Source organism: Protopterus annectens, chromosome 6.part0, assembly GCF_019279795.1.
Source record: "Protopterus annectens isolate FY-2018-M chromosome 6.part0, PAN1.0, whole genome shotgun sequence".
NCBI classification, from domain to species: domain Eukaryota; kingdom Metazoa; phylum Chordata; order Ceratodontiformes; family Protopteridae; genus Protopterus; species Protopterus annectens.
Window position 1 is genome coordinate 1106980223 of NC_056737.1, and position 12438 is coordinate 1106992660.

The 12438-nt window shown below is 40.8% G+C and overlaps 1 protein-coding gene across 1 annotated transcript in view; it reads right to left on the reverse strand.

Moving 5' to 3' along the window:
• The window catches only part of FAM161B (FAM161 centrosomal protein B), a 479347-nt gene that overhangs the window by 25463 nt on the left and 441446 nt on the right, over positions 1-12438 (reverse strand). The window contains exon 8 of the mRNA XM_044074719.1: positions 3121-3281. Coding sequence (XP_043930654.1) covers positions 3121-3281 — 161 coding nt within the window. The remainder of the gene's footprint in view (positions 1-3120; positions 3282-12438) is intronic.

The following is a 12438-nucleotide window of genomic DNA, read 5'->3' on the forward strand; positions in this document are numbered from 1 at the left end:
TCTCTCACTAAGCTCATGAATGTATAAAATGTCTAGCAATGGTATGTTTTAATTAGATCTGATGAAGTCTTATGACAAAGGTTTCTCATCCTTCAATTACAACTTAAAACACTGAAGATTTGAGTATTTATTCTACTACAAAACTATTATGAAACAGCCTAAAAAGTTGAAAAGAATTTCAGCCAAAGCTTTGAAAAACTGAACTGTAATTGTCAGCAGCTGCTATTACAGCTCCATTCTAGACAGACCAAAAAATTCATTTTCAAAAGCTGTTGTAACAGCTAAACACACTAGCAAAAAGCTGCAGTGTATTACCTTATGATCTGAATACAAAGGGCACAAGGGTCCAAAATAAGGGCTTTGAAAGTGTTGTAACAGCTCAATAGAATATAACAGCAAAGGCTGCAATAACCATTGTTATGGTTTAATAGGTTCTGACCACCACTAGTATCAGGACTAGTTGCAATAACATCTGGTCAACAGCCATTATCATGGCTTAGTACAACTATATCTGACCAACAGTCATCATGGCTTAGTACAACTAGATGTGGTCAACAGCCATTATTATGGCTATTATCATGAGTTTGTATAACTACAGCTGACCAACAACTATTATCATGGCTTAGTACAACTAGATCTGACCAAGAGCTATTATCACAGCTATTTTCTTACAGATCTGACAAAAAGCTGTTGTACTCAAAAATCACTGTCTTTCACAATAACCCAACCTTTTGTGGAATTTGTTAGTCCCGAGGTGTTCTCACACAAGAAAACCCTGGGTTGTTGGGTATCATTGTCACTGAGATGTTGACCATTGAAATCACTTCTCGATCACAGGCACTGCATCATCCACAACAGCAGCCCTGGGACCATGTACTGTTGTACTTCTCACAAGACACTATAAGTTACAAGGTCATATGCCTTCTCCAAATCCACAAAACACGTGTAGACAACACTGACAAATTCTTGTCTCCTCTAACCAAGTAAATGATTTTGTTCCACTAGCAGGACTGAGTCTGCATTGCCTCTTTTAAATCAAAAGCATGACTACTGGATGAAATTTCCTTTCCAGTACCCTGGCATATGTTTTTCAGGGTTTATTTATGAGCCTACAAATCACAGTTTTCATCTCACTGTTTTAAAAAAAAATGAATATCAAATATAGTAGGTGAAAACCCTAAAGAAACACAAAAAAAAAAAAAAATATATATATATATATATATATATATATATATATATATATATATATTTGCAGGGGGCTTACCTCCTGACATCTTAACAGTCATGTCCTCAGCATCCTTTCCTTGTCTCCTCTCCCACACCACAACCTCCTAAATTGTACATACTAACTCCATGGTCACACCACAGTAGAGAAAAGGGAGTCTCCCAAAAAAAGCCCTCTGCCAGCTTACACAACACAATACATTGCAATGAAACTCACCACAACATTTAATTTTAAAACAAAACTCCCTTGACAGAAAACCTATTGATCACTCATAGATAAGCCATTTCCCAGGGAAGCGGAGGAGTGTTAGCTCTATAGCTGAATCAGATCCTCCTGTACCCCTTTCGGAAAAATGGGAACCATTATCACAGTTTGTTAGTTGAGAAGCTTTGCCCTAGTCTTTGGCACAACAGCTCCATAATGTCCAGCAACTTGAGCATTTCTGGCTGGAGCTCACCTACTTCTGCAACCTTGCCAGAGCAGAAATGTTTAATCAGTGTAATAATTTAATTTACTGAAATGGATCCGGTTCTACAGCTTACTTCTGGTACTGTCTTTTGAGAAGAAAGCATGCTCAGTGGAATCAGAACATCCTCATAAGTCCTCTTTCTACCTCTTAACAACATGCCCATTTGAGATCAGCATTTCTTCATCCTTGTCAAGAGCAGCCTGAACACTATCCCTCCTCCCCCTCTTGAACTACCAGACAGTTTGCTTGAACCTTCTTGAGGCCATCTAAAAGTCTTTCTCCATGGCCTCGCCAAACTCATCCCACTCATCGCTTTGGTAACTGTGATAGCTGCTGTTTTTGTGGCTAATCTGAACTTATCAGCAAAATCAGGATCCCCCAATAGCACTGAATGAAAGCCCTCATTCTTTAACCTAACAGGTTCGCTCACCTCTGGTCTCCAGTCATGGGTCTTGGGATTATCGCCATGGCACCTCCATGTTATCATCTCAAATAATGAGGTTTTGAAGAAGATCCAGTCAGAGTCCATGTCCTTAACTTGCCCAGGTATATGGCAGAAAGAGGCTCTTTTGGAGGTGGTGGCTGAACTCATTGTTCAGACAGCATTGGTTGGGTGTTCCCAGGATGCCTCACCACATGTCTGGGTTTTCTGTATTAGTCCAGTCAATGACCTGGCTGTCCGATCAGCTCAGCACATATATTGACCCTAGTGTCCAGCAGATATGGTCAGAGCTCTGATAACATGATTACTGACAAATTACAGTATGGCAGCACAGGGGATTAACAAGCTGCATCCTGTGTTCCAGTGTTTGAGTCCCTTGGCCTCCATTTGCCAATTGTGTGATTCTGAGCAAATCACTTATCCAGTAAATGCTCTGGAAAAAAAGTAGACTAGTCTAGGCTACTCAGTGGTTTCCTGGACCATATGTCTAGTAACTACCTATGAAACTATGAAAAAAGTCAATTAGTAACCTTTGACCCAAGATGCACTAGCACCAGGTACACTTATGAGCATCACTGTGTTCAAACACAGTATTTCTTATGGATAATCAAAAAACAATTCACCACTAATTTTCTCATCAGACAGGCCATTCCTGCCAATCATGTCCATCCAGGTGTCTCCATAACTCCCTATACGAGTGCTAAAGTCAACTACAGAATCCACAGGAAATACTTTATTGAAAACTGCATTCGCACACAGTGTATAAGAAGGCCAAGACATTTGAATAACTGTTTCATACAGAAGCACAAACAACAGAAAGAATTTCCCTTTCTGCAGCTCATGCTATGCATCACAAACTCATCAGAGAAGATTTCCATTAACAGATGATATGTATGACTACAGAATAAGCAATGCAGCATACTGTGGCTGAAAAGCATGAAATGTTTGAGGATTTCTAAATTACTGTTGTCTACTGCACTGTACCTGTTTTCCTCCTCCTCCTCTTCTTCATCTTCCTCCTCATATGACTTTTTAACAGTGATGTTATCAGCATCCTCTCCTTTTCTCCTCACAAACTCCTCATCCAGCCCAGATTGGTTTAAGGTTTTCTGGTACTGTTGTTTAGCCTTTTCCTTGACATTTTGCTGCAGGAAAGATAAGCAGAAATAGAAGTACTCATAATGTCAACTGAATGCAATTAAGAATTCAATCAACATGAGAAGTATAATTGTGTGCCTTACTGCTATAGCACAATATGCATTTAGTCATAACACAACTTGTCATTGTCTTTCTCGATGAACTTACTCAGCATTTTCCATTTTCTTCTACTAGAAATTAGTTAAGAGAACAAAGGGCGCCCGGGCTCATACCTACTGTGGACAGTGTGTAAATCCACAGTACATATAGTGACTCAGGTGCTATAATACCGTCATTTAAAAAAGGAAATCACACACACCTCTGCTGCATGCTCACTGTTCACCATATATGAATGCATTGATCAAGGTAGAAAGAAGGGAGTAACTCCATCTTCCAGTTGTTGTCCTAGCTTACATGTTTTGTCTCCCATGAACACATCCAGATTTCTTTTAAGTATGTTCAGATATGCATAAGACTTCAAAACTGATAGTAATCCATTAAGGAAATCATCTTCTCTCTGTAACGCTATTTATGGGATAGTAACATAAGCACTTCTGTGTAATCTTTGGCTGATGCCCCTAAAAATGGTTTCTGACCTTGGTGTGCACAATCTCATATCTCACAACCACTTTACAGTTGGCAGTAATCTGATTTAGTGTTTGTTTCAGTGAGATGGTATGTCCTTTGACAGCTCCAACTGAACATACCCATAGCACAGTACAGCTAGAAAAATGGACTAATAGCCCAGTGGAGTCCCTGGTCTGCAGCCTTGTTCACTGCCTGCAGACCTACACCTGCATCGTGGTAACTGACTGAGTGGAACCACTGACCCCCCCCCCCCCGATGAGTGATCTGGCATTGGCCGTTGCTCTCACTTTCCTCTGCTCAACTCTTCCAGTACCTGAGTTATAAGTCAGATTTGGGTAATCTGGGGCAAAACCCTCTCCTCCCTCTGTCTGACTATGGGTGTGATGGACCAATCACCTGGCAGTACAGGAACTGCCTTACAAACTGACAGACAGGGCCCTTTCAGTTTCTTAGGGTCCAGCAGGAGGAGAAGAGAACATGGAATCACAAGCTTTGCAAACACTAACTGCTCCAATACCAAAATACACACTCACACACAACAATAAAGATTGCAGAAATCAACGGCAACTCAAACACTAAACTATGTACATCCAAATAGGGGGTGGTGCGTAGGTACTGCCAGTAAGGCAGCATGTTCTATGATTATCTACTGTTAGAGATCTGTAGGACTTATGCAACTGTACTATGTTCAACAAACAAACTGCCTTACTGGCATTTAGGTAGAGTCCCAAAGCTTACCTAACCTGGGAGGAGGAAGGATAAGGGTTCCGGACCCCTGGAGAATGATCCTATTGAAGCCTACTCTGGATCTAGAAAAGGATTCCAGCTTGTAGTGCTTCACATGGGTATGGACAGAGGACCAAGTAGCTGCCTCTGGAATACTTCTAGAATCCACTCCTTTCCAATATGCCACTGAAGAGGAAAAGACCCTTGTGGAATGCGCATTTACCATGCCTGGATTTGACTTGTGATGGTGGGTTTAACAAAACACAATAACAGAGGACAACCAACATGCAATTGTTTGCTTAGAGACAGGCTAACCCTTCCTTACCCCTCTGTAGGAAATAAAAAGCCATTCAGCCTTCCTGAAGGATTTTGTTCTGTAAAGGTTGTACAAGAGCACATCCAAGGTATGAACACAGGGAGGTGAGTCATAAGACAACCCTATCCCTGTGGAAAATAAGGTGAGGTTATTCCACCATGACTGCAGCTCAGAGACTCACCTTGCAGATGTCAAAGTAATAAACAAACAACTTTCCACTTTAAGAAGACTGTGATAAGAGACTTAGGGACACAGGTGGACAGTGGTCTCACCTTCGATAACCACATCACCACAACAGTCAGGAAATCCTTTTATGTGGCACACCTCATCACTAAGGGCTTTTCATCCAGAAAAAAAGGAGGTCATTGTCCCACTGTACTCATCCCTCATTAGACCCATTATAGAATACACTGCCCCGTTTGGTATGTACCTTTCAAGACATCTGCAACAACTGGAAAGGCCACAGAAATACCTCACTAAAAGAATCACAGGCCTAAAGCAGATGCCTAATGCTGACAGCCTTAAAAAACTCCAGCTATACTCTGTCGCATATCGTCTACTCAGAGGCAATCTCTGCTTAACATACAAGGTCATGTCAAACCCAGAGCTGTTGGACATGCTACACTTAAAGAAATCCCAAACCCTCAGAGCCACACACTCCAGGGATCTAAACCTTGTCATCACAATAAACAAAACATGCTGGAGGGATAGGTTCCTGACCCAGAGACCCCCCAGACTCTGGAATAGACTGCCTATACATGTCAAGCAGAGCTCCTATTTGGCCTTCTTCAAAAGGAACCTTGACGATTGGATGGGAGAAAGGAAATTCACCCCGGGGATCATGTCAGTCGGCCCTGCTAGACAGGGGTCCAGGGAAGTAAATAGTGTGGGAAGAAATAGCCAGGCTTGTACAGGCCCTAGGGCCGATAGCCTAGTACCAACCTATGAACCTGTGAAGAACTTCAAATAAGCCTGAGCGGTAGGTTCAAAGGGTGGTAAGGTGAAATTTTCATGATATGGCTGATCCCAAAAAGAAGAAATCTGCATGCAAGAAGATCTCATATCCAATACTCCTTTCATGAACTGTTTTACCAAAATAGAAGAAAGAGGGACAGCCATTGACAGTAAAGCAGAAATTAATAAAATGTACCTTAATGGAAATATTTGCTAAGCCATCCTGAAGAAGCTCATATGAATATTTCATACCAGAGGATGTTAACTTCAAGGGACCCTCTGTCCCCACTACTTAGAAAACCTCATCCATTTATAAACATAAGATTTTTAGTAGCAGATTTTCTGGCCTCCTTTAACAACTGCTGTACATCCTCATAAAACAAGAACCTAAACAGAGTCAAGACTGAATCATCCAGGCGGTCAGTTGTAGTTGCTCCAAACTGGGGTACACCAACTGCCCTTGAGAATGTGTGAACAAATCCAGTGTGTGAGGATTTCTGTGGTAACATGCCCTTGGCCAATACCATTAGAAGGGAGAACCAAGACTGCAAGGGCCAATAGGGGATCACCACAAAAATCGTTGGCATTTCTTTCTGATACTTCAAAAGTACCTTGTGAATCAGTGGAAAGGGTGGAAACACATACAGAACATTCCCATCCAAGGGTATGAGAATGTGTCTGTCCCCCAGCATGGTTGCAAGAATGTATGGAACAAAATATCTCCAAGCTTCTGTTTTAAAAGGAGAACAGATCTATTTGAGGCACTCTCTTTAGACATTTGAGAAACTTTAGGAGCAACGTTTTTCACACAGTCTTTCTGCACAGCAGGTAACACTGCAGTGAACATGTCTAAACTATGCATTCACCTCAACACAAACCTCCATGTAAGACACTGGTAGTATAACACTAAAAACTTGAAGGGTTAAAACCCCCCAGAAAACAACAATATAGTAATGATAAACAGTATAAGTCTTACACTGTGCAGGCAAAGTAAAAAAAAAAAAGATGCAGCAGAATACACTATTGAAGAACTGTTAGAAAAGCAGATGGAGGAAATAAAAAAAAAAAAAAAAAACAGAAAGGGTTTTTTATTTGAGGTCAGTAGCTGAAGAATCAAGACTAAGAAGCAGTCTTCCAAGTGACCCTTCTCTTACTATAGCACTAGAAAAACTGAAAGGGTTCTGTCTGCAGGTCTATAAGGCTGTCCCTGTACTGTCAGGTGATTGGTCCACCACACCCACAGTCAGGCAGTGGGAGGGACTCTGAGCATTAGTACGCTGTCAGACGTGGGTAGCAGGGCACTACTACCTTGAATGCCAGTAAGGGAACAAGGCCAGTGAGACAGCACAGTGCAATACTAATCCCCCTAAACAGTGTAGCATCACATCCACAGGTGACTGAAGGTTAAAGCCAATGTAGTACAGTTCCATTTCAGTCACACAGAAGCAGTTGTGAATTGCACCATGTATTAGAAAAAAGAATGTACTGCGGGACATCTGGTGCCCATCTGTGAGTCATTAGTATAAACGTCCACTAGTAGGACCACTAGAATGTACTGACTGTAATATGTGACTCAATAAAACATCTATATATCACAGATTTGCAAAGATGGTGGCTACTGGATGTAAGGGTAGCGCTGCAGGTCACCTGGCTGCTTTGTACTGCATGGAAGCGTGCATGTGTAACTTGTCACACTGAAATAAGAATACATTTTATTTTTCTGGTACATCTAAGTATGTAGGTGTACAGCAGTTAACTCTATAAGGTCCTACATTTACAGGTGATGTCCCCCAACAGGCCATATTTACACACTATGCCTACTCACCCTAGGAGCCAGAATTTACTCATATGTAAATTTTGAGTGTTATCATTTTTTATGGTCTCTTGCTATGATTCTGAAGGCTGAAGGTTTGAGAAGTATGCATAAACCTAAGGCACTCCGGCAGCTGTTTTTGGTAAATGGAGGACACAAAGCAGAACAAACGGATTACCTTTAGCAACACATCTTAACATGAGTGCATAGCTTTACTGCTGCTATGAAAAAACGAGAAAGAAAATGAAACGGTATCTTCTTAATTTTAACTATGACCTGACATTCCTTTCTGTGGATACAGAAAGTGTACTTTGTACAAGATAAGTTAGATGTGGCATACATATCAGTCCATCAAAAAGTTAAAGTCTAGCTGTGTCTCCCTACTCAAGGTCAAGCTAGAAATGCAGCTACTAAGGTGAGTTTGGATTGTTGGAAATTACCAATTACAGGATATAAAATCACTCATACATTAAATTTGCTTAAGGGCCAATATTATAAAATTATGAGAGGATGACTGTACATTTGCACTTCTGTTATTTCACTATGTGTGATACTCATATTTTGATTTATACTAGCTGGATTCAGTACAGGTGACATTATTCTATATTCAAAAAGATGTAAACACAATTGAGATGGTCTTACTTACCACCTAGTGGGAAGGAAAATCTATTTTTTTTGTGTAGCTGGAATAGATTAGTCACACTGAACTGTTTAAATGAGAGCTACATTGAAACTACAACATAATTCCCTCTGCCCTGAGTGAGTTCTCCTCCCTGCAAAATTATCCCGGTACTGCTACACCATAAATATAACACAACTCAGCTTCTATTCTGCTTATATGGCACTTTAACGGCTTTCACTTTCTTCAGTGCACAGAATGCTGGGTTTGATGAGTTCTTTTTACACTTTACTTAGTAACGTATCTTCCTGTCTTTTGCATTACATTATCTATCACATTTTAAATTTACCCAGGAAAACCCGCAAACCAATGAGTTTTCAGCATGTTTTCATATCACTGGGACCATTAACGTACCGAGTCTTTGAAAATTCAAATCTTTTCCCATTCTCAACTGCATTCCTTCCCTCCCTCCCAGTGAGGTTATAATCCTTTCAGGTCTTTGTGGAATCACAGCTGTTTTACTGTGCAGTTTTTTAAGTAGCTGAGACTGAAAACTGAAGAAACCTGACATCACTGAAAGATGCAGAGAGTAAGAACAAGTTACTGCAGCTAACATACTCTTAGTTTTGCCAGAAATCTAATTAAAGCACAGTTCTGAAAATAAAGAAAAGGTCAATTACAAATATTTTAAACACAACAAAGAAAATAAACCAGTGAGTGTCACTGGAAAACCACGGCCTCAAGCTAAATACTAAAAAGTACATAGTCATCCCCCTTTGGGAAAAACAAGGTGTCCACAAATTACCACATAGGTGGTAATCCATTAAGTACGGAAGAAGTAATTAGAGATTTGGGGACCAACGTAGATAGTAATCTCTCCTTTGATAATCACGTTGCCAAAGTGGTTAGAAAGACCTTCTATATAGCCCACCTTATCACGAAAGGGTTTGCATCTAGATCAAGAGAGGTCATTGTGCCCCTCTACTCGTCACTCATCAGGCCCATAATTGAATACAATGCCCCTTTTGGGATGTACCTTACCCGACACCTGCAGCAACTGGAGAGACCCCAAAAGTAACTCACCAAGAGGATCATGGGCTACAAACAGATGTCCTATGCAGCTCGACTAAAGGAACTCCAGCTCTACTCAGTTGCTTACCGCCTACTCAGAGGAGATCTATGTCTGACGTACAAAGCCATGTCAAACCCAGAATTAATGGACATGCTCCACCTCAAAAAATCCAAGTCCCTTAGAGCTACACACTCCAGGGACCTAAACCTCAGCACAAAAATAAATAGGACATGCTGGAGGCACAGATTAATTTCCCAGAGGCTCCCCTCACTCTGGAATAGAATCCCAATTCATGTTAGACATAGCCCCTCGCTGACCCTCTTCAAGCGAAATTTGGACGCGTGGATGGGAAATCGCAAATTCACCCCTGGGATCTCTCCTGTGTCCCTGCTAGACAGAGGCACAGTAAACTAATCTTAAAAGGGTACCTTCTGTGACCTACTTTACAGAGGCACAGTAGGCTAATTTAATAGGGAGGCGGAAGCCAAATATACTCTGGCTAGGCTTATAAATGCCCTAGGGCAGATAGCCTAGTATCTACCTATGAACCTATGAACCTAAGATTCAGATATTATGAAAGTAAGCACTAATTCTGAGTAGTTTTATTCTATATGAATGGAAATAAGATTCTTGGTAAGATGTAAGTTATTTTAATTTTATCTTCTGGAATCAAAGAACAAATGTATGAAAGAGAAGGCTTGGTAAAAAAAATAAATAACTGATTTTAATATATTAGTCCTATCAGGTCATTTTGATTTAGAACAAAATAAAAATCAGTAATAACTAATCATAGGATCACAGGGATCACTAGGCTATTGACCCAGAGATCATTTCAAGCCTAGCCATTTCATTCCAATGTAATACCATTGAAATGCTAGTTAATACCCAAGATTGCATTTAGTAATAACTACCCATGTCCAGAAGGGTCGTGGGTGCTATTCCCAGTAGGAATTTACAGTGCCTCATCCACTCGTCCAGGTTCCTCTTGAACAGTGTCATAAAGATGCTCTGCTTCACATGAATGAGTAGCCTATTCCAAAGATGCAGCAGTCACTGGGAGATAAATCTGTCCCTCCAGCACGTCCTATTCAAGCTGCAGGCCATATTTAGGTCCCTGTAATGGGTGACCCTAGTCCTGTTTGACTTATGGATATGCAAGCGAGGTTTGGGTCCGAGATTGCTCTGTAAGATAGGCATAAGTCTCCCCTAAGAAGTGCATATGATATGATGTATCATGACAGGGACTTTAGTCAGTCTGTGTACAGCACGTGCTGGATGGACTACTTTGATCTTCTTTGTTAGAAACTGCTGAGGTCTCTCCAATTGCTGTAGGTGCTTTGTATGGTACATGCCAAATGGGGCGTTATACTCAATTATGGGCCGGAATAATGCTGTGTATAGAGGGGATATAACCTCTTTTGCTCTTGAGATGATGCCTTTACTAATCAAGTGTGCTACATAGAAAGCCTTCCTTACTCAGTAGACACATGGTGGTCGAAGTTAATGCCACAATCAACTTGTGAATCCAAGTGCCTTACAACTTTGTGGGTACTTAGGGTATTGTTGTTGATTTGATAGTGTGAAGGGACATTGTTTGTGCCGAAGGGAATGATGATGCATTTCTTTGCATTCAGTTTGAGACTGTGACCAAGACAGCAGTTGTTGGTCTGCATAAGACCCTCCTGGAGTATACTGACATCATCCGGGGATTCAATAATGGCACCCAGTTTGCAGTCGTCTGCAGACTTTGTCAGACACAACCCCTTAGTTTTGACCTAAACTTCTGAGAAGTATATACTAAACAGTAGGGGGGCCTAGCACTGACCCCTGTGGCACCCTGCTGCTAACAGGTCTGCTGGCTGATGTGGAGTCACCCACTTTGATAGTGTGTGTCCAGTTTGTGAGCCAGTTAGCAACCCATCTTACAACGAAGGGGTTTACATTCAGTCTGCTAAGTTTATCGGGAATGCCTGAGTGTGGGACTGTGTCAAAATTGTAAAATGTAAGGTACTACACTATTAAGGTAGTCTGTACCATTACTCAATGAAAACAAAGAGACAGTTCATCTGATATGACATGCGTTACTCTGCATACGAAGTAGACATCTAGTATAACAATGAAAGATATACACAAATAACAAAGCCGTGCTTCAGCTTACAGCATCAAATCTGTAAGAATCAAAGTCTCTCATACAAAAGAAAAAGTCTCAATCTTTATAGTGTCTTCCAATCTTTATAGTGTCTTTTCTGCCTGCATCAGCAGTTTAGAGAATTTGCCAGAATAATAAGTCTTCCTTTGAAGCTGGTTTGCTAACAGTTTGTTTTTCATATCTCAAACATCCTGTTCCTGAAGAATAACTCCTCTGCCCTGCTCTTATCTTGCACGTCCTGTTGTCGAGACACAGCTGCATACAAGAGCTCATCTTGACTTGCTTGTAAATAGAGAATTTCACAAACTGCATAGTTTATAAAGATAAAATATTTTATTTCTGACTCCTAATAACAATAAATGCCAAGCTATATGTTTTTGCCAAGAGTTCAAACTAAGTGCACTCTGTACTACACTGAAAAGCAGAATATTTATTTTACATTTTCAGAAAAATCCACTGAAAGCCATTTTTAACCTGTTCATTACACTGAACGCAGAATATTTCAACTCTCACAAAAATCCTTTGACAAGTTGAGGTATGCTGTGTGCACAGATTTGCCCTCATCAATGGCCCTGGTCAGATTTTTGAAAAAATCCACCAGATTTAACAGGCAGGATCTGCCCTTAACAAAGCCAAACTGGGTAGGATCCAGGGTTTGGAGGTCCCTATGTCTATTTTTGAGGTTCATAATGATACATTTCATTGCCTTACAGATGAGACTGGTCAAGCTTATGGGTCTGTAATTCCTCAGGTCTGTTGCTAGGCCACCTTTGTGGAGGAGAATCACTGTAGCTGTTCTCCATTCTACAGGAATATAGCCTGTGGTTAGAAAATGATTGAAAAGAGTATCTGATGACAATGCTAGTTCATATTTTAGCCTGTTTAGAAGACAGCCTGGGATGCCATCTGGTCCCACAGAGGCTGTTTC